General features: G+C 42.6%; 1 protein-coding gene across 1 annotated transcript in view; it reads right to left on the reverse strand.

Annotated features, from left to right (window-relative positions):
• The window catches only part of LOC106094719 (band 7 protein AGAP004871), an 89,494-nt gene that overhangs the window by 59,813 nt on the left and 5,703 nt on the right, over positions 1–23,978 (reverse strand). Inside the window, exon 2 of the mRNA XM_059360786.1 lies at positions 18,403–18,499. Within this exon, the coding sequence (XP_059216769.1) occupies positions 18,403–18,499 (97 nt within the window). The remainder of the gene's footprint in view (positions 1–18,402; positions 18,500–23,978) is intronic.

A 23,978-nucleotide genomic window follows, 5' to 3' on the forward strand; every position in this document is an offset into this window, starting at 1 on the left:
CCCACTCGTACACTTCTTTATGGCATGGGAAATTTACGATCGGAAATTCCATTCATTCCTTTCCTGGATAATGGCAGAACAACAACTTACAAGACATCCTCGAACATATCTCCAATCGATTACACCGCATTCCATTTTATGGCAAACACTCGCACACACTCACACACAGATACAAATACAAGTCAATTATATAGAATATCCTTTCCTACTCTAAATCAAACTAGAGGAAATGTGTGCGTGTATATTATGCATGCACACACATATATACATGGTCATAAGCTCATACATAGAAATATGTGAATTATCCCTGTTTCTCAATAACGAGAAAATCACTTCCTAAGACAATGACTTTTTTATGGCACACTTTATTTGGGCTTTAAAAGGCAACCATCTCCATTACCAATATCTCCGCCTAGAGTGAGGTAAATGTACTGTAATTTTTATTAACTTATTTTACTAAGTATTGCCAAAAGGCTTTTTCTTCGCATGTATAAGTATGTCCTGTATGTATGTTTACATGTGTGCGTAAGTGTTTTTGTTGGCAGCAACATATACAACACCTACTACGGCTGGGCCTGGCTGGCTGATGCCTTGAGGGCGGCGTTACCAGAAGAAGACAGAACTCGACACCAGCTAGACAATAACACCATGCGCCGCAGGAGAAAAAAGTAAATCTGCCGTTTACTTCAGCTGAGCCGAAACATAGTTACGCTATATTAATGTATTTAGGAACAGGGGATACTTCTCTTTTTTCAATGAGTGCAGACCCATTGAAGTTTAAGCTCAGTGATTAGGAGGCTCCTTATGGAGGCTCCTTTGAATATGTAGAATATATTGAAGCTTGAATATCTTGTCTAAGTCACGCTGGTCAGCCAACTAACAAGATTCGGTTAGATTAGGTTATAATGGCAGTCTGCCATTAGACCCACCTAGACTTTTTAGCTCATTGTGATAACACAGGAACAGGAGGAGAACGAACATACCTTCTAGTTCCTACTAATAAACTATTCAGAACACCTAAAAAAGCCCAAAAACTTCCGAATGTTGACATACGCTAATTCAGACAAGTCCTCAAAGAAATGAGAACCTAAAGTGGAACTCCTTCTGACTGCCAGTTCGGCACAAACACACAGTCTTCTCTACTTCAACGTACTCCTAGCTTCCACAGAAGCCATTAGGTAAGGTTGAAAAGAGAGTGCGGAGGGTGTGCCGCTGGCATCAGTGCCTCGCACTCGACCTCAAGTGTCGTCTCAGGTATCGGTATCGATCGGAAACCTCTTCCCTTCCTTCCAGGTTTCCTATCGTCTCCTCGATTATACCGAGATGGTCTGAGCTTCTCCCATCCTCAATCCATTCTCCCATTGCCTTAAATCTCTTAGCCGCAGTGGCTGCCTCACACTTAATCTGCATGACAATGGGTCGGATATCTAAAATAGTCTCCAGAGCCCTAGTGGTCCTCATCGCTCCGCCTATGCCAAGACAACATGTTCTCTGAAATTGTTGTATGGTCCTAACGGTGTACTTTTTCCCCATAGCAGTCCACCAAACTTCTAAGGCGTAAGTAAGTATTGGTCTAATCACGCTCCTGTGGACTATTCTCAAATTCAGACCCCATTTACAGCCTGCTCAGTACGCTCCTGAATGTGACATTTCCAATTAAGTTTCCTATCCAAGATCACTCCTAAGCATTAGACCTTGTCAGGTATCGAAATCGTTTTATGAGGAAATGTGGTGCCTCAAATTGGCCCACCTTCGTCTTCCTCTCGAACAGGCATATTTCAGTCTTCTCTGGGTTAACATTGAGACCCCCGAGTATAGCTCAGTCATGTGCCATATGCAAGACCCTTTCGGCACTTCTGCATAGCTGCTTCGGATCCTTACCCCTTAAAAGTATAGCGACATCGTCTGCATATCAGACGGGTTCAAATCCCTCCCCAGTCAGCATCCGTAATAGGTTATTTATGGTGGTCACCCAAAGTAGAGGCGATAAAATGCGATCCGCACATTGTTAAACACCCCCTCGATGTCAATGCAAACCGCCAATGTGAACGTCTTGGCATCGAAGGATTCTTCTGCACAACCTCGTGCAAGGCATTCTCCACCGACCTTCCCTTGACATAAGCATGCTGTTTTGAGCAATTCGCTGTACGTCCTAGCCTTTAAATAAGTTCCATGGTTTTGAGTAGAAAGGACGTAAGGCTTACTGGTCTGAAGGCCTTTGGTGTCACATAACTTGCCTTGCCGGGCTTAGGTATAAATACCTCCCTTTTCTCCTGCCAGGCTTTCGGAGTATATGCAAGTCCTAGGAACGCTGTGAAAATAGTTGCCAGATGAGGCGCCAGATAGTCGGTCTCCTTTTTTAGTAAACCCGGGTGGCTTAAATGGTTTAAAGCTCCTCAAGGCTGCCTTGACCATAAATTCTATAATAATATTCCTTCAATCATCCTCATTATCCAAGATTCCGGTGTCTCTGTGAGTCCCGTCGTATCCTATGGAAAATGGGATTTCATCAAAACCCTCAACATGTCCTCCGTTGTTTTTGCTCTCACTCCCATGTCGTCTACTAACGTTTCAGATTGGACATGGGTTTTTGAGGAATCTTTCTCATCTTAGAGGTGTCATTAACGCTATCGACCTGTTTACAGAAAAGCTCCCAGGATGTACGTTTGCTCTGGTAATTTTACTGTATTCCTTGAGCCGTGTGTAGTACACATCCCAATAAAATCCAGCACCATGCTCTGCTGTAAAATCTGCGGACCTCTTTCCCAATATTGCGAATCTCCCCGGTCATCCAGGGTTTTTTCTTGGGCTGATTTCCTTTCCCGAAGAGGACAACCATCTTCGACTCCCCACCCCTAGTGTGGTCGTATTCCTGTTGACATTGTCGTCAAAGTCTTCTATGCTTGGACAATCTAAATTATCTTGCCCAAGTCTTCATCTGAGTAGTCTTCCGAATTTTGGCCACTTGGTTTTCAACTTATTACGAAATCTTATCGGAATCGCCACTAGGAATGCACCATGGAGACCCTCCAATCCTGAACCTCATCGATTAGATTTTCTAAACATATTGTCACATCTAAAACCTCCTCCCTTATCCTTTTAACAAAGGTAGGTCGTTAGTATTCAAGAATTCTGCTAGGGCTTGGCCCCGCTTATTAGTGTTGGTAATACCCCACGAAATGCGCTGAGAGTTCGCATCGCACCCTATTAGTACCTCGTTTCCTATCTGCTTTGCTTTCACTCACTTAACCTTTTAGCTCCGACGTAGGTGGCGATTTCAGATACATGTTCACAGAGATTTAATGACTGCTATAGTCTTTCTGACATTATATCTATGCCATTCCACCACTTCTATAATTGCAAGGATCACCGCTTGATACACACTGCAGTGGTCGGATAACCTTTGCGATAAGACCAGTTCTAGATCTTTAGAGTACACCCCAAAGCCAAAGACCTCTTCAAGTCTAGATGTGGCCACATAGTTATGGAATGCTCGCAGCCACCTCTTTGTGACCATCTATTAAACGTTGTCTTTCGGGCCTGGTCCTGACTACTTAGCATACATGTCGCGAGAGGCATACCCACAGATTTCAGTATCCCTGGGATGTGTAAGGTAGTTCCTAGTCTCGCGGGCTCGTCCACTTTGCAATTCCCTGGGATATCTCTGTGGCCCGGTACCCAGAATAGTTGAATTTTGAACTGTTCTGCGACATTTGAGGGCGTCTTTTGCGTTCAGAAATACGTATGCCAGGGATTAAATGGCTGCCTGGCTGTCTGAGAAGATAGTTATGAAAATCGCCGTTATGACATCATATCTTACCCACTTCGCCACTTCCTTAATTGCAAGGATCTCCGCTTGACACACACCGCAGTGGTCGGGTAATCTTTTCGATATGACCAGTTATAGATCTTTAGAATACACCCCAAAGCCTACCTTGTCGTTTAGTTTGGAGCCATAAGTACAGAAGTGTACGTAACTCCTGTTACCAGGGATATCGTAGTTCCATTCGTTCCATCAAGGAAAAGTGGTGCAGTAATTTTTATCAAAAAGCGGCTCAGATAGGGTGTAATCCACACTGCCTGGGATATCGGACATTGTATAAAGGATAACACAGTGTCCGTATGCGTCGCATGGCCAAAAAGAAAGCTCCCTTAGCCCCATAGCAGTGGCTGCAGCAATTTGTCTAGCCACAATGGCCAGAGGCATTAGATGTAGCATTAAATTCAGTCCATCAGACGGTGTTGTCCACAGTGCGGCTGTGATGTACAAACAGGCCATTCTTTGGATCCGGTTCAGTATAGAACAGTGTATTGATTTTTGAAGCGCCATCCACCAGTCCACAACACCGTATAGCATTATAGGTCTGACAACTGCAATTTATACACAATGCATGACAAGCGGTCTAAACCCCCAACTTTTGCCAATGGCTCTCTTGCAGATATATGGACAATTTCCTGTCCAACAAAACACCCATGTAGATTGCGATTTCGGTAAATGGAACATTCTCTCCTTCCAAGGAGGCAGGTGCCAATGTATGCAACTTGTATCTCCTGCTGAAAAGAACTACTTCCGTCTTGCACGGATTTACGCCTAGACCACTTTCGGTAGCCCACTTCGCTGTTGCACGTAGAGCTTTCTGAAGTATATTTCTAAGACTGCTTCCCCTAACCCCAATTTGCCACTTCATCAGCATATGCAACCACTTTTACGCCTTTTTCTTCCAGAGATATTAATATATTGTTAATGGCTATATTCCAAATAGAGAGAAGTTATTAATAAACTTTCTAACGGTAGTGTTGATGCCCAGAAACTCCAACTCCTTCATGATTGACGTCGGTTTTAGATTATTGAAAGCACCTTCAATATCAAAAAATGCTACCATTATATATTCCTTGACAACGAGAGAACCCTCTATGTAGCCGACTAGGTCGTGAAGGGCTGTTTCAGTGGATTTGGCTTTACTATATGCATGCTGCTGTCGCGACAGGCGATCTCCGGGGATCTTTGCCCTATGATATTTTTTTGTTAACTAGACTCTGGACTATCTTCAGCATAAAGGATGACAGACTAATAGGACGAAAATCTTTCGCCTTCGTGTGGTAGGGTTTTCCTGCTTTCGGAATGAAAATTACCTTCGTGTCATTTCATTCCACAGTTATACATGACATTCTGATACAAACAGAGTATGTCTCCCTAAACCGAGAACCAGTCTATCAGACACAGCTTGTAATTTAGCCGGTGATACATCATCAGGGCCTGGCGACTTAAAGGAGTCGAAACTTCTTAACGCCCAAAGGATTTTTGGCTCAGACACAATTTCCCCAATAGCCTCCGACGAATGCATACCAGTGATAGCCACTTCCGGCGCCACGTTGTTCGTTGGAGAATTTCCTGGGAAATGTGTGTCAAAGAGTAGTTCCAATGTTTCCTCACTAAACATTGTCCATACATTCTCTGACTTCTGAATATACCCCACCGTAATAGGTCTCGAGGACAGAATCTTCCTTAGCCTAGAGGACTCAGATGTATCCTCCACGGAGCTGCAGAATTCTACCCAGGATTTGTTCTGAGCCTTTCTCAACTCGCCCTTATATTTTCTTAGCTCAGTCTTATAGATGACCCAATCGTATGGAGCTCTTGTGGCTTGTGCTCTGTTGAAGAGTTTTCCGCAGTCCTTTTTTAAACCAACCAATTTTGGGATCCACCATGGCACACATTGTATATTCCTTGACAGAGAACCCTCTATATAGCCGACTAGTTCGTGAAGGGCTGTATCAGTGGACTTGCCTATGCATGCTGTTGCCGATATAGGTGATCTCCAGGGATCTTTGCCCTAAGATATGTTTCTATCAAACATTCAAGAGTCTTCACTTAGAATGAATATCTCTCTTCATTGGGTGGTCAGGTTTTTCTGCAAATTCCACCACGAATATTCAATTTAAGCACACAAGGGAAAAAACAACAACAATCAAGAAATTGTTGATATTATAAGACCTTACATATATGACCACGATGTATCAAACCATATTTAAAAGTTAATATGCCATCATCTTTTGGTGAAGTCCATAACAACAACAGCCCCACTAACTGTGATGACAGCTGCAGAGAAAGCAGCAGCAGCAGCAGCATCAGACAAATAATTGTTGAAATTACAAAAGAAGAAAATTGTGACAAGTACATGTTTAAGCCGACGTCTTCAGTACAACAAATTCAACATTCTTCTATGCTCCATATCCTTAAACATATCAAGCATACACATGATTTCACATACGAGTACACAAAACACACTACCCATATACTATTCTGCCGATGCTTGTCTGTTATCCTTCTTAGTCTTACGTGTGCCTAAGACAAGACACAGACATTTTTTTACATAAATAACCAAATAGAGAATAGCACAAAAAAGAGGAACGAACCACATGTTCTGCGTCGTACGTGAGCTTTGCGTTGAAAGGATACATAAGCATGGGATTGAGAAGCAAAGTGCCCGGCTTCTCACCCAACTACAACATTTCTTGTATGTACGAGTGTAAAATATATGGGACATTACCCCAGAGTTACTTCAGCCTCATGGGAGATTTGTTTAAATGTTTGACTCTGACAAATAATCATTTACCTCATTAATACTGCATGTGAGATAAAAGTGTGTCAGGTGATTTTATGTTTCATGGCCGTAAGAATTATTGTGAGGTGTTGAATATACACGTTCGGTAGAGCAATGTTGAAGCAAATGCATAAAATTTAATTCGTATGTGCGATACACATGCCACTAAGTAAAAGTTTAGTTATGAACCAAGCAAACCGGTTTGAACAAAACAGAGATAAGAAAAACACGGTCATAAACATTTATTTAACACAATTTACATCGAAAGGTTAAATACTGGCTAATAGATGCCATTTTGGGCTAATTAAGCAGTTTGAAGCCATGTAACCAATGGAAAGCAGACAAGACGGTTCTTTGAAGAGTTTGAAAGTTCTTCGTAAGTTATATCTACATCTAGGAACTAGGTTAGGTAAGGTTAGGTTTAAGTGGCAGTTTGCCACCAGACTCATTTACACGTTTTCGTCCATTGTGATACCACAGGAACATAAGAAGGAAAATGCCTTCTAGTTCCTACCGTTGAACCATCCAGATCACTTTAAAAAGCCCAATAACTTGCGAATGTTCACATCCGCTAATTAAGACAGGTTCTCTAAGAAATGAGAACCTAAAGTGGAACTCCTTCTGACTGCTAGTGCGGGACACACACACAAAAGGTGTTCTATAGTCTCTTCTTCTTCAATGTCCTCACAGCTTCTGCAAAAGTCGTTGCTGGCAACCTTCAGTCTTTCAGCATGTTTTCCGATTAGACAGTGACCTGTCATGACGGACACAATGACTGAGACATCTGTTCTAGCCTATGACAGCAAAGCAATAGACCTCTTCAAGTGTAGATTAGGCCACATAGTTTTGGAATACTCACAGCCCTCTCTTTGTGACCATCTATCCGTTGTCTTTCGAGCCTGGTCCTGAAAACGTAGCTTGCATGTTGCTAGAGCCATACCCACAAATTCCTAGTCTCGTAAGTTCATCCACTTTACAATTCCCTGGAATACCTCTGTAGCCCGGCATCCAGAACAGGTGAATTTTGAACTGTTCAGCCATCTCGATCTGCGACAGTCGAGGGCGGTTTTTCTGTTCAGAAATATGTTCTCCAGGGATTTAATGGCTGCCTGGCTGTCTGAGAAAATATTTATGCCAATCGTCGTAATGACAATATATCATAGCCATTCCACCACTTCCTTAATTGCAAGGATCTCTGCTTGATAGACACTGCAGTGGTCGGGTAACCTTTTTGATATGACCAGTTCTAGATCTTATAGTACACCCCAAAGCCCACCTGGTCGTTTAGTTTGGAACAATCCGTATAGAAGTCTATAATACTTCTGTTACCAGGGATATCGTAAAGCCCATTACTTCTATCAGGAATAGTGGTACAATATTTTTTTTTTTATCACAAAGCGGCTCAGGTAATGTATAATCCACACTGCCTGGAACATCGGATATTGTATCAAGTATAACACAGTGTTCGTAGCCGCCACATGATCAATGAGAAAGCTTCCTTAACCTCACGGCAATGGTCACTGCAATTTGGGTAGCCACAATGTCCAGAGGCATAAGATGTAGCATTAAATTCAGTGCATTATATGGTGTCGTCCTCAGTGTGGTTGTGATGCACAAACAAGCCATCCTTTGGATCCGGTTAAGTATTGAGCAGTAGGTGGATTTTGAAGCGCCGTCGACCAGACCACAACACCATATAGCATTATAGGTCTGACAACTGCAGTATATACTCAATGCATGACACGCGGTCTAAATCCCCAACGTATTCCAATGGCTCTCTTGCAGGTGTATAAGGCAAGAGTGGCCTTTCTAGCCCTTTCCAAAATGTTGAATTTGGAGTTCAATTTCCTGTTCAGCAAAACACCCAGGTATTTTGCGCTTTCTCTCCACCCAAGGAGACAGGTTCCACTGTAGGTAACTTGTATCTCCTGTTGAAAAGAACTTCTTCTGTCTTGCACGGATTTATACCCAGCCCACTTTCAATAGCCAACTTTGCTGTTGCACGTAGAGCTTCCTGAAGTATATCCCTACCTTTTACGCAAAAATTTTAACGATGTGGATGTGTGGATGCCTTGGATCCGGTAGTCGAGAGAAATACTTCTAACGCACAACCAGTCGTCAGACTAACGAATGCGCGGATTATGAGTATGCCTCTGCATAGGGTGATCACGGCCAGCATTGGTGCCACTTCGGTATAGATGAATGTGACCAGGGCCACGCCACAGCGTAGGGTTATATCTCCGCTACAATGAATTCTTGTGGTCGACCATATTCTATGAAGACTTCAGACCCTAGGGGTCAAGGTATGCGCTTATGCTGACGACTTAGTTATGCTAGCCTCTGGAAAGTTCCTGGATACCCTGTCTGGCATTACGCATACTGTTCTTGGGGCCACGGCTTCTTGGGCTACTGAGTGTGGTCTAGGGATAAATAGTTATGGTATGGGTGCCGTATGCCATGGTAGGTGTGCGGTATGCGCCCATACTATACCATTCCATCGTGACCATAACCATAACTGCTAACGCCAGGAAACCTGAGTTAATGTTGTTCAGGAGGAGGAAGAAAGTGCCTTAGTTCAGACTGCCAAGGATGCAGGGAATAACTTTGAGAATGTCCAGGTCGGCTACATTTCTTGGGGGTATTCTGGATAGAAAGTTGAATTGGGGCTTGAATAGAGAGGCTAGGATGAAGAATGCTTTCTGCTCTCTATTCGTATCGGAGGCTCGTTGGCAGTAGATGGGACCTGTGGCCTCGATTGATGCACTAGCTGTACTCGGCGGTGGTTCGGGCGGTTCAGACCTATGGTTGCCACGTTTGGTGGCCGTGCGGGACCTGCATAGAGTGAATAGAGTGGCTAGGAATTGAATAGGGTGATCCTATGTATACAGCCGATTGACCAATACGTCAGAGAATCGGCCGAGAGGACGTGGTCAGCTTCGGAGTGTGCGAGCCAGACATACGAATGCTATGGCTGACATGTAAACTGCCTATCTGACCAGAGTGGATATTGTGGATAGCGGGTTGCATGTGCAGGTTGGGCTTGGGGATTTCAATATCTTCACAAAAGGATCGAAGATGGATAGTAGAACCGTTGTAGTAGAATACACTCGACGGAACAACAATTGGATGTCTCTCATCGGATGAGGGACGATTAGTGTTGTCAAGGAACATAGACCGGTCGGGTATTTTCATATCTAGCGATAATCAGGCAGCGCTTAAGGCTCTTATGAGAGCGAACACAGGAACTAAAGCGCAATGTCGTCAATCTCTGGAGCAACTACACAAGCACCACAGCTTGATATTGGGTTGGGTCCCTGGTCACAAGGATGTGACAGGTAGCAATAAGGCGGATTTGCTTGCGAGAGAGGGTGCAAATCTTCCCACGTTCACGATAATGAATATTCACCCGCCTCTTCCACATATTTAAAGGGTGATTTTTTAAGAGCTATAGGAAAGTTAAAAAAACACATGAAATTCAGAAAAATGCATGAAATCTTTGTTTGTATCGATAGTACGGTCCACATAATTTAATGTTTGAAGATTATTTCAAGCACATTTTGACCGTGACTTCGCCGCAAATGTTCCATCCGCATAGTCCAATTTTGGCATACTCGTTCCAACATTTCGGCCGGTATCTCACTAATAAATGCTTCAATGTTGTCTTCCAATGCATCAATTGAAGCAGGCTTATCTGTATAGACATGAGCTTTAACGTAACCCCACAAAAAATAGTCTAAAGGAGTTAAATCGTTCGATCTAGGCGGCCAATTAACCGGTCCCGAAAGTAAAATAAAATATTCTCCGAACTCGCCGCTGAATAAGTGCATTGTTACGCGTGTGGCACCGTCTCGTTGAAACCACATGTCATGCAAGTCAAGCTCTTGAATTTTGGCAAAAAAAGTTGGATATTATCTCACGGTAGCGCTCACCATTCACAGTTGTGTTACGATTCGCAACATCTTTGAAGAAGTACGGTCCAATGATACCACCAGCCCATAAACCGCACAAAACTGTGACTCTTGCAATGCTTCTGGCTGATCTTCACTCCAAAATCGACAATTCTGCTTATTTATGTACCCATTGAGCCAAAAATGAGCTTCGTCGTAAAATGGAAGAAGCACGCGATAAACTTTCTTTACAGAGCACGTATTTTGATAATAAAATTCAATAATTTGCAAGAGTTGTTCGTTTGTAAGACGATTCATGGTTAAATTATAGACCAAACTGTGAAACAAACAAGTAAGAGCGTGCTAAGTTCGGTCGTGCCGAATCTTATATGCCCTCCACCATGGATAGCATTTGTCGAGTTCTTTGTACGGTATCTCTTTTTAGGCAAACAAAGAATAGTGAATAAGAACTGTTATGCTATTGGAGCTATATCATGTTATAATCCGATTCGGACCATAAATGAATTGAATGCTGAACATGGTAGAAGTCATTGTGTAATATTTCAATCCATTCGGATAAGAATTTCGCCTTATTTGGGCGCAAGAAGCAAAATCGGGAGATCGATTTATATGAGAGCTGTATCAAGCTATTGACCGATTCAGACCATATTGGGCACGTATGTTGAAGGTCATGGGAGAAGGCGTTGTACAAAATTTCTGCCAAATCGGATGAGAATTGCGCCCTCTACAAGCTCAAGAAATCAAGATCCCAGATCGGTATATATGGCAGCTATATCAGGTTATGGTCCGATTTGCGCCATACTAAGCACAGTTATTGGAAGCCAAATTTCAGCCAAATCGGAAGAGAATTGCGCCCTCAAGAGTCTCAAGAAGTTAAGACCCAAGATCGGTTTATATGGCAGCTATATCAGGTTATGAACCGATTTGAATACTTAGCGCAGTTATTAGAAGTGATACTAAAACACCACATGTGAGAATTGCGCCCTCTAGAGGCTCGAGAAATCAAAACCCTAGACCGGTTTATATGACAGCTATATCAAAACATGGACCAATTTTGCCCATTTACAATCCCCACCGACCTACACTAATAAAAAGTATTAGTGCAAAATTTCATGTGCCTAGCTTTACACTTTCGAAAGTTAGCGTGCTTTCGACAGACAGACGGACGGACGGACATGGCTGAATCGACTTAAAATATCTTGACGGTCTTAGACGCATATTTCGAGGTGTTACAAACAGAATGACGAAATTATTATAACCCCATCCTATGGTGGAGAGTATAAAAACGAAACGTGCGTGAGCTGTTTAAACCACTGTTGCCAAAAAGATAATAGCTAAAAAATCACCCTTTATTACGGGCTCCGGCAGCGTTATTAGGAAACGTGCTTCAGTAGATGAAACGCAACAGCAGGTTGCAAGCATACAAAATAAATATGGGATGAACGCATAGGAACAGTCATAGGAATTCTAAGAACACACATGTCTCGCATTAGTTTTTTTTATAGTCTTTTTATACCCTCCACCATAGGATGGGGGTATACTAATTTCGTCATTCTGTTTGCAACACCTCGAAATACGCGTCTGAGACCCCATAAAGTATATATATTCTTGATCGTCATGTCATTTTACATCGATCTAGCTATGTCCGTCCGTCTATCGTGTCGAAAGCACGCTAACTTTCGAAGGAGTAAAGCCAGCCGCTTGAAATTTTGCACAAATACTTCTTATTAGTGTAGGTCGGTTGGGATTGTAAATGGGCCAAATCGGCCATCTTGGGTCTTGACTTCTTGAGCCTCTAGAGTGCACAATTCTCGTCCGATTTGACTGAAATTTTGCACGTCGTGTTTTGGTGTCCCTTTCAACAACTGTGTTAAGTATGATTCTAATCGGTTCATAATCTGGTATAGCTGCCATATAAACCGATCTTGGATCTTGACTTCTTGAGCCAATAGAGCGCGCAATTTTCATCCGATTTATGAAATCATGAAATTTTGCATGAGGTGTTTTGTTATGACTTCCAATAACTCTGCAAAGTATGGCGCAAATCGGTACATAAGCTGATATAGCTGCCATATAAACCCATCTGGAATCTAGACTTCTTGAGCCTCTAGAGGGCGCAATTCTCATCCGATTTGGCAGAAATTTTTTACAACGGCTTCTCTCATGACCTTCAATATATGTGTCTAATATGGTCTGAATTGATCAATATCTTGATACAGCTGCCATATAAACCTGTCTCCCAATTTTGCTTCTTCAACCTCTACAAGGCGCAATCATTATCCAAATGAACTGAAATATTACACAATGACTTCTACAATGTTCAGCATTCATTTATGATTCGAACCGGACTATAACTTGATATAGCTCCAATATCATAACAGTTCTTATTCAATATTCTTTGTTTGCCTAAAAAGAGATACCGCGCATAGAACTCGACAAATGTGATCCATGGTGGAGGGTGTATAAGATTCGGCCCGGCCGAACTTAGCACGTTCTTACTTGTTTTATTTACTCCTAATAAGTATTAAAGAAAAAATCCAAACTTTGACCCATCTGTATAAATTACGAGTATGGACCTTCCTCATCTATGGAAGATCCCATAAGCGTATGTATCTGTATTATAATATGCATTTAATATACAAATCGAAACAAGATTGGCTCATGTTACCCAAAACAAAATATACCATTATTCGTTTCCATAAAAATAGATCATTATGTCCATTTATCATCCCACTACAAACGTTGCTCAGTCCTTTCGTCCATAATGATAGACCTGTTTACATATCAATGCGACCAATTTTGCTTCGTGTATTTGAAGTCACGTAAACTCATATCATGAATTGATTATGGTTTGAGGGAAACCTCAAAAACAAGGTATGATATTTCTGAAGAAACTATAAAAAGCATTTTCATTCTGCTCAAGAAGTTAGGAAAAAACTAATTTGATTGAGCTCAAGTATGTCATGATAGATTTGTTTATACGTGAAGGATAACCGTTTCTATTTAAATAACATTGTCAATTCATCATGGCCTTTCCCAAGACTGAAACAAGTCATATATCTTTGAATTGCTTCTACAAGTTGACAGAATAATTTAACTTTTCAAATATGATTACCCATAAATGTGCATAAACGATATATCGGATTACCTTTTTCCAAAAAACAAGTGGCTTCTTGTTGGCAACTGTTTGGTAATGTGTTGAAATACAAAATACTAGCCATGGAGGGAGCCTTTTCAGCTGCCCTTAAGTTACAGTACACTCCAATGTTTGTTCTATTCAGGAAACATGGATGTGTAAAACTGGAACTCGTATACCAATTTTTCAACAGTTTGAACGAACCACTTGTTTAAGTTTAAGTGCGTCCCAATAACTCAAGAAATTTACAACAACAACTTTTTTATTAAATGACAATGTCAATGTAACTGCAAAATTTCCCATTAACAATTCATTAAGGAACTTGCCCTATTCAACTTTTTAGCTCAATGATAAGGGACCTCAATTTTATAGCCAAATGTGAACGGCGTGCCGTCGTTTTGCAACTCTTTGGGACGAAGTTTTTTACATGAGATAAAGGATGCAACGTGACTACCCTAACCAATGCCTGGCCACGCCAATAAGTGCATATCGTCCTGCCATATTAAGCTCAACATAGAAGCAACAGGAACCGATGGGTTGCCAACCAAACTATTTGGTGATTCGAACCTCATCTTACCATGGCTTACTGAACAATAAGTAAGATCAAATAGTATGTTCAATCGCTAATACGACATATGCTCAGGAGTGTAAAATCACAATTTACGTCCCGAAGAAAAGGTTGTCCTTAAAAACTGGAAGCTAGATTTGGATTTTAGACCTAAGGTTTCTTAGGCACCCAAAGCCCAATGCACCAAAGAAGAAACAACTGCAGAGAAATTATAAGAATAACTGAGGGGAAGATAGTCTGGGCGGTGAGTACGTTTGACGCGTAAAAGACAATGCGACCGGATGGCGTACTGCCTGATATGTTGCAAAGGACAAGACTGTATGCCGTACGACTCCCTAAGATTATTTTTGCTGGATTACATCCCGACTGAGTGATTGAAGATAAGGGTGGTTGCAAATTTGCCCATGAAGATTTCATTACGGAACAGAGGCAAACATCTTACATATCAATGAGTGCTGTCCGATTCAAGTTTAAGCTCAATGATAAGGGGCCTCCTTTTTATAGGTGTAAAATCCGAATGGCTGTATGCCGTTCGGATTTTACACCTATGGTTTCTAAGGCAAAGGTTCTTAGAATTTGTGCAGATTACGACTTTGACTACTTTCTGGCGATTATTTTTGGTCCTTACCATTCCACCCAAAGCCCAATGCACCAAAGAAGAAACACTTGTCTTACACAAGTGTTTTCCGACGTTCGCTCAGCCATTACGCACCCTTTTCAACCTTGCCTACCGTGCAGCAGTCTTCCCGGCGCGTTGGAAGGTTGCGAACGTTCAGCCAATACCCAAGAAGGGTGAGGCAAATAACCCTGCGAATTATCGGCCAATTGCAATCTGCGCCGCTCTCTCCAAGGTCATGGAGAGCATGGTTAATCACCATCTTGTGAGGCATTTAGAGTCTAATGGTCTTCTAAGCGACCAACAGTATGGGTTCCACAGAAATCGCTCTACGGGCGACCCAATTGCACTTCTGTCGCAACGTGGGAGTCGCTCAATCCACAAGTTTCGTGAGACTAAGGTGTCCCCAAGGCATTTGACAGGGCCTGGCACGGTGCACTACTATCAAAGTTTGTCGCATTTGGTGTCGTTAATCGCTTCGTTCGATTTGTTTCGAGCTTTCTCAGAGATCGCACTATTCGAATCGTTATAGATGGGTTCTCATCCAATGAGCATAAATTGACCGCAGGTGTACCCCAGTGCTTTGTTCTTTCTCCTTCTCTTTTTCTTATTTTCATCAACGATCTGTTGGGTCAGACATCGAATCCGATCTACTCATTTGCGGATGAAAGTAATCTCTGTCATTCGTACTCATTCGACCATAGGCCGAGTCTTCCAGAGATTGGGGACAAGAGGCGGGTTATGGACGATACACTCTGTCAGGATTTGCTGGCCCTTTCTGAGTGGTTCCGAATGAATCGAGTAGATTTTAATGCACGGAAGACTCAATGCTGTTTGTTGTCACACAAACGATTCGCTGACCCATTACGATCATCTTTGTCTATCAACGGTATAGATGTTGAGCAATCAGAAGCTCTTAATGTTCTGGGCATGAAAATGCAAAGTGATGTCCGTTGGGCTAAACATGCATTTGAAGTGTCGAAAGAAAGATTCAAATGTTTAGGCTTCCTTAAACGATGTAAGAATTACTTCACTCCGTCTGATCTTCTTAACATCTACACCATTTTCATAAGATCAAAATTGGAGTACAACTCACATGTATGGGCTGGAGCTTCAAAATCATCCCGGAGCTACTGTACCGTGTACAGAGGAGAGCGATGGCGTTGATTGGGGACAGTGGGGTATCCAACTCTATTGCCTCCGATCATCATCGTCGCAATGTGGGTTGTTTGGCACTGTTCTATCGGTACTTTCATGGCGTGTGTTCGTTTGATATTCGTCTTCTTATTCCTGATGTAAGGATGTATATCAGGGATACTAGACATTCCAGGAACTTACACCCATTTGTAATTGATTGGCCAGCGGACCGTACAATACATTATAGAGAGAATTTTTATTTTGCCCGAACCGTTCGTATGTGGAATCGACTTTCGGCTAATGTTTTTTCCACCCACTTTGACATCCAAAGATTTAAGACAAACGTCAATTAGCACTACATCTTTTTTTCTCCGCTTTGGCTAAAATTTCGCACATAGTATTCTGTTATGTCTTGCACCAGCTGTGCCAAGTACGGTTCAAATCGGCCTACAACCTGGTATAGCTCCTATAGAGACTGATCTCCTGATTTGACTTCTTGAGCCCCTTGAAGCCGCAATTTTTCTCCAATTTGGCTAAAACTTTCGCATGTGGTGTACTGTTACGACTTCCAACAACTTTGTCAATTACGACCCAAATCGGTCTTTAACCTGTTAAAGCTCTCATATAAACCGATCTAACATCAATATGCTACAACTTGCCGCACTGATTTTACATATGTGAGCTCGTAGTCCTATGTGTCCCGTCATGATACCCATATCTATACTGACCTCCTTCTTACTTCTTTTCAGTAATAGCCCCGTCTTCTCCCGATCTGGATCCCCCCCATAAGATTTTCGTCGTCCTACCGACTGTTTCGCTGTCGCCCACGGCCTTAACTCGAACTGCATCGACCCAAATGGCTTCGGGATAATAAAGTTTATTGACGGCAGTCCTCTGGCCTTCACCGCCAAATCATCTACCCAAACGATGCGGATTTTGCCATCGTCGGAGGAAACGTCAATCTTCTTTTAACACTTACCCTCCTGGTTGTTATTGCCCTTATGGCAATTTTACTGTTTGTAAAGATGTTCACACTCGACGTCCTTGATTGAACACCACACCACTTCACGCATTCCGCTTGCACTACCGTATTATGGTCAGGCAGTCAAAAACAGATCTCAGTCCCTGGGTTCTCAATGTAGACCCCCAGGCCCACTCTGTCCCCCAGCTTTAATCCATCCGTGCAACATGGTGTTCCAGATGTCAATACTAGGGTTCCATCAATCCAAGACTGTGCCGATGGCAGCAGTGCACTCGAACTCAAGCGTCGTCTCAGGTATCCGATCGGAAACCTTTTCCCTTTCTTCAAGGTTTCCTATCGTCGCCTCGATGATACCGCGATGATATGAGCTGCTCCCATCCTCAATCCATTCTCCCATCGCCTTAAGTCTCATAGCCGCAGTGGCTGCCTCACACTTTATCTGTATGTCAATGGGTCGGATATCTAGAATAGTCCCAGTGCCCTACTGGGCGCGGTCCTCATCGCTCCGCCTATGCCAAAACAACAGGCTCTCTGAACCTGTTGTATGGTCCTTGTATTGCACTTTTTTTCTTCTCCATAGCAGTCCACCAAACTACTGAGGCGTAAGTAAGTATTGGTCTAATCACGCTCCTGTAGAGCCAGTGGACTATCTTCGGATTCACGCCCCCATTTCGAGCCTACGGCCCGTCTACATAGTACCCAACATCTGCGAGCCTTCTCATTACGCTCCTGATCACACCTAAGTATTTGACCTTGTCAGATATCGAAATCGTTTCACACCCCTAATATAATCAGACCCAGGTGCTTCTGAATGCACCACAGTCGCAGTGTTTCTGGATCTGAATATTCAGCAGAACCGAGCAGAGGGATGATATAACACAACAACCAATTTCTCAGATCGGGCCTGAGTTTTCGGGGGAAAGTTTTGCATTACAGCAGCACCATTAACGCTGTCAAACTTTTCGCAGAATAGCTTTGCCGCTTTGCCAATATTGACATAACAATCATAACTGTTAGAAATCTCTTCAAAAAAATTAATTTAATTCCTTTTACTTAAAATTCACAAAATGCCAAATTTCTGTAAAACAGACACGGTTCACATTTTTAGCCTCTGCTATAAATCGTCGTTAAGTCCGCCTGAACGCTCCGTAATATTATCACAGCCACAGTATTTTTGTTGGCACTGGAAATTTATTTGCCAAGCATCATATACCCTGACCTCCTGGCCTGCCTTGCCTCTGCTGAGCGAGTGCAGTTAATTAAAAAAGGATTTCAACTCAAATCTTCTCAGGGGTCATTCATTTGGAAGTGTAAGCAATTATTTAGCATTGTCTCTGTGAAGGCGCGGTGAATGGGACCCCAGCGATGTACACAAATGTACAGTGTAATAATATTTTCAATTTTATAGAACAAAACAACAAACAACCAACAGAAAACAGAAAGGACTCACTTCTCATTATCCGTATGCGATAGTCATCATCACGTCGCAGCGCAATGCTGCCCAGACCATTCGACACCATCATATCCTGCTCCATGGGTGAAATGTCCTAGAAAACAAAACCAAAGCGAGAGAAAAACACAACAACAATGAGTGAAGAAAAGCAAAACAATTAAAAAAAAAAGAAAAATTTGGCTATCCTTTACACTCCGACCATTAAAGTGGTCGTCGGTCGGCTGGCTAAATTATTTCTGGCTTAAAACTGAGTGAAAAAGTCACAACAAAAAGCATAGTGAAAGCTGAGGGGAAATGCCAATTAAATTAAATGTTCTGTTAACTTTTGCAAGCAAACTCTTGAGTTCTGCTTAAATTCTTTTTGAACAATATCTGCAATGCATTATATTGTCATTTTTTTTTTTTTTTTGAAAATGGAGAGAACAATTCCCTGTCACATATTCACTGTTTGTAAACTAGTTTTTATGGTAAAGGAATGTTGGGAATGCTTTGTTGTCACACTTTATTTTCGCCCTCTAACTTTACAAAGCCACCGTAGCGCAGAGGTATGCATGTCCGCCTATGACGATGAACACGTGGGTTCGCATCCTGAAGAGAACACCATGAAAATTATCAGCGGTAGTTATCCCCTCCTAATACTGGCGACATTTGGGAGGTACTGTACCATTTGCTATGGCAGCCGTGTAAAAACTTCACCACAGAAAGGTGTAGCACTGCGACACGCCGTTCGGACTCGGTTATAAAAAGGAGGCCCCTTATCATTGAGCTTAAACGTGAAGCGGACAGCACTCATTGATATGTGAGAAGTTTGCCCCTGTTCCTTAATGGAATGTTCATGGCAAATTTGCATAGTGCAATTTTACGAATACCAATGTCGCACAGTGTAAGAAAATCGAAAAAAACAAGTAAAAAAATGCAGTGTTGAAACAGGTAGAGATATCCCTTTGAAATTTGAAATGGGTAGAGCTGAATTGTTATCGAGATCTTGGAAGGCCCTTTAAGTTGGACACCTCGGCGTTTCGCTGCCAAATCTTCATTTAGCCCGATTTAAAAAATTTTAAAATTTTTGCTTGATAGTACTCGAAAATCCCTACAAAAAGTCTGCTTGAGGTATACAATATCTCCACTGTTTTCAGGGACATACGAGTTTTAATTTTTATTTATTGAAATTTGAGCGAGATTGGCGTCGTATTTTACAATTTGCGAAGGCATTTGTAATTCAATTTTAATTTTTATGCTCCATTTTCAAACATTTTTTTGCTGGATAGTGCTCAGAAAAGCTTAAAAAAAAGTCCACTTGAGGTACACAACATCTCCACTGGTTTCGGAGATGTACGAGTTTTGTTGCTGTTGTTGTGTTCTATCTTTCGTCCGCTTGATTCTGTTGAGTGCCCAGATCCAGGAACTCTGCGACTAAGTTGGGATGCGTCCAGGGGGATCTGGGTCTGAGTAGAGAGGGTCTGGCTGGGCAGTTAAAAATGTGACGTGTTGTTCCTGGTCACAATCGGGACATACATCTTGACGTCGGCATTAACCCTAATCTGTAGGAGTTGAGGCGGCTGCATCTGTCGAAACGTAATTGAGCCAGAACTACTCTGGTTTGCAGCGAAAGGTCAATTTCTTCAGATGCAACTGAAGGTGGTTGTTCTTCAAGGACGACAGTCACCCGGTATCCATTTACCGCATCTTCTACCGTGTCTGCATGAATGTTGTCTAGACCCGCATGATATGCAGATTGATCTAGAGGCTGAACCTCACGTTCTAGATCATGTAGATCTACCTTAAGGCTTCTGCTGGTGGTAGGCGGTGAATGCCTATCCACAAGATGAGTGAGGTCTCTACGATAACACCCCAAAACATATATGCTGTGAGCAGCACAAAAGCTGGAACATTGAGTTCCGATCTGTGTGGCATTCATTGCTGTCATGAGAAGTTTATCTGCGAGCTACCAGGCGCGTCCACAGGTTGCGGATAGTGGAATGCTCCATACGGAGTAGCTGCAACGGCAGTCGCGAACAATAAGCGATATCGAGTAGAGAGTCTCAGTGAGAGGTCGGATGGTACCGGCTCTTGCACAAATACCGAGTGCCTATAATGCTCCATATGACAAGGCGAGTTATTGGCGCCTTTAAATAACCAATGGCCATCATGTTCCCATGGTGATCGGTCTTTTGGACCGGAACGAGCTTGCTCACCTATAGGAGCTTGACGAGGATCGCCACCTCCACATGAAAATGTGGTAACAACAACAACAACAGCATCTCTTCGCAGTAGTAAGATCTTTGTCTACAGATGGAGGTGGTCCACATTGGAACTGAGAAGACAGCCCGTCTCAGTTCGAAGGGCGGCATTCTGACAGATCTGAAAATTATTCCACCGCGTGTCACAGAGCTGAGAAGACCACACTGGCGCTGCATAACTTACCACAGACCGGCCAATTGCTTTGTACGTGGTCAACAAAGTTTCTTTGCCAGCAACCCAAGTGCTGCCGGTAAGTGACTTGAGGACATTGTTTCTACTTTTCGCTTTATTGCAAATTGCTGAGGCATGTGGAGAGAATATGTAAGAGCTTTCAAATTTTACGCCAAGTATTTTGGAACACTAGGCCTCATTCCTCCATCGACCATCGCTTTCAGCTCTGTATTCACCTCAATCGGGAGGATAGGTAGAGATTAAACAATGCCGGAGATATCACACCGTCTTGGGGTACTCCCTGTTTCACTATACGATGTTTCAACTCCTTATCCCTAAATTTCACAAATACCTAGCGACCACACAGATATTCCCAACCTAGCGGTTCAGGCCTGGCTGGAGGGACGTATTGACGATGTCCTCAAATAGTTTGGCATGACTGACCGTGTAGAACGCCTTCGATAGATCCAGTGCCACGAGGATAGTCCTATCACATGCCTTGAGCTGATTGAAGCCACGCAAAAGTGTGCGGTAATGTCATGCAAAGCAGTTATTGTGCTATGCACTCTTCGAAATCCATGCTGATGCTCAGTAAATGGAAATTCTCCACGAGGCTCGGGAGGAGTAGCCCCTCACCTCAAGCGTCTTGGCTACTGGTGAGAGAAAGAAGATCGGTCTGTCCGACTCCCTCAAACTCCGGTCTGTCCAGCCTTCAGTAGCGGGATCACTTTGCCCATTTTCCAGGCATCGGGAACTATAAGAGTGTCCAAAGACAGTTTGAGGACAGTAGTAAGGTATTCAACTCCAGGTAGATCCAGATTCTTCAGCATCAGTGTCGACATTCTGTCGGGGCCCAACGCCTTAGATAATTTGGCGCCACGGATGATATTTGCCCACGGGAAATTGTGATGGTTGTCCATCAGCAGGGAGACTAAGAGTTTACTGCGTACGAGACTACTACGGGTTTTCATTTCTTTTTGTTGAAATTTAGGCCGAGCTTGGCTTCGTATTTTGCAATTTGTTAAGGCATTTGTGATTCGATTTTAATTTTTGTGCATGATTTGGATTTGTGACTAAATTAAAAACGACTTTACCACCGCAATTGTCCACATCTTATTATTCCATTAAAAATCATATCCTTTGGATATCAAAAAATGTGAAAAAGTGTTTTTTTTTTTGCATATTTTGGTCAAAAAAAAAGTATTTTCATTAATTAGGCTTGTCTTTATTTAAAAAACTTGCTAACGCACCTTATTTTTTCTTTTGTTGCTTGTGAAGGGAACATATTTTAGATTATATTTAAGTGAAATTTGAATAAGACATGTCAACTTAAATGGGTGCTATATGTTCTTCAAAATAGGAAATTTTTTATTAAAAAATTGGAAAAGCCCCTCAAGTTCAAAAATTCCAAGGCCCAGATCGCCCAATTGGGCACATGTTTTTTTCTCCATATGTCCCTTAAACCCATGCAAAAAAAGTTTTTACACTTAGCAATATTTGTAGCCTCCACAGCAAATTTACTAAAAAATGCCGATTATGAAACCATCTTTCCCCGAGAGGGGTATTTCGGGAACTTTTGTAAAATAATTCGGACAGCATTTATTTTTAGTTTTTTTAAGAACACTTTTATCTGCAAAATTCAAAACTTATCTGGGGAATGTTCAACCCACCTCCCAGAGAGCTTTCTATGCTTATGGCACAGATTTCCCCAAAAACTACACGTCTACATTCGGAAACGGCACCGCAGTCAGTCAAAAGACTGCGGGCATCCCATGACCAAAAGAACTAAGGCGAACAATAGTAATATGACTGTACATTCATAGTGTCGCTAAGGACAGTGATGGTAGTTGTCGACAAGAGAGAAGAACAGGGCTGCGTACCTAGGAGCAATTGGAGTGGAATAGTCAATGAACTGTCATCTGTATACTCCGATGTCCTTGCGGAATCTTTCAACCACCGAATGGAAGATTGGTGGATAGGATGCGGCTGATGGCGACCGGAGACATGCAGTATTCGCACTAAACTCCGGCTGTCTCGCAGACCTCAACTAGTCTGAAAAAGTTGTATCCTACGAACTCAACAAGTTGAAACTGAGGGTGCATAGAAGCTTGGGGTTAGGGAATCAGTAGACCCCATCTCTGAAGTTTGGCAGATTGAAGGAGAAATTTCCCCTGCCACAATCAAAACAGGAGGAAAAGGCAAGCACTGTGTGAGTGGGCCATCCATTGAATTATGATCAAGGTGTGTGCGCCAGAGGTTAAGAACGGAAGAATCGTCCACACCACGAGATTCCAGTGATCTGAGGAAGAGTGGTTTACTGCTTTTTCAACAGCCCCTGGATGCGTAGGGAAACTCATTATGACAAGATCAAACGAATCTTGTGCTAATGATCTTCTTGCCGACTCAGAAGACGAGGCTAACGCAACAATTCTAGAAATTTTGAATCCTGACAATGGTGCGCCTTCTCCAGATAAATCTCCACCATTGTATGGCCGCTTTGACGGCACTTAAGGTCCTTCTGATGGCAGGAAGAGTTGACGTGGCTCTTATCCAGGAACCATGGGTGTGCTTAGGAAAGGTTTCTGGACTATAAATTCCAAGATTACTCTACTCAAGGGTACGGGGAATAGAAGACACAGAGCCTGTATTCTTACAAAGAGTAGTCAAAATGTTTTTCTCCTTCCGTCGCTAAGCGCTGAAGAATCAGCAGCCACTGTGGCTATGAGAATAGTCCCCAGTGCCCTAGTGGGCGTGGTCCTCATCGCTCCGCCTATGCCAAGACAACATGTTCCCTGAACCTGATGTATTATCCTTAGGTTGCACTTGGCCAGGCGGGGCGCCAAATAGTCGCCCTCCTTCTGTTGTAACGCCGGAAATATTCCATTAGCTCCCGGTGACTAAAATGGTTTGAAGCTCCTCAAGGATTCCTTCACCATAAATTCCGTTATGATAAACCTTCGATCAACCTTATTATTTTAAGATTCCGGTGTCTCCGTGAGCCCCATCGTATCCTGTGAAAAATGAGTTTTCATCAAAAGCCTCAACATGTCCTCCGTTGTCTCTGCTCTCACTCCCATATAATCTAATAACGTTTCAGTTTGGACATGGGTTTTTGAGAGAAACTTTTTCTTCTTGGCGGCGTCATTAACGCTATCGACCTG

This window comes from Stomoxys calcitrans, chromosome 1 (genome assembly GCF_963082655.1).
Source record: "Stomoxys calcitrans chromosome 1, idStoCalc2.1, whole genome shotgun sequence".
Taxonomy (NCBI): Eukaryota; Metazoa; Arthropoda; class Insecta; order Diptera; family Muscidae; genus Stomoxys; species Stomoxys calcitrans.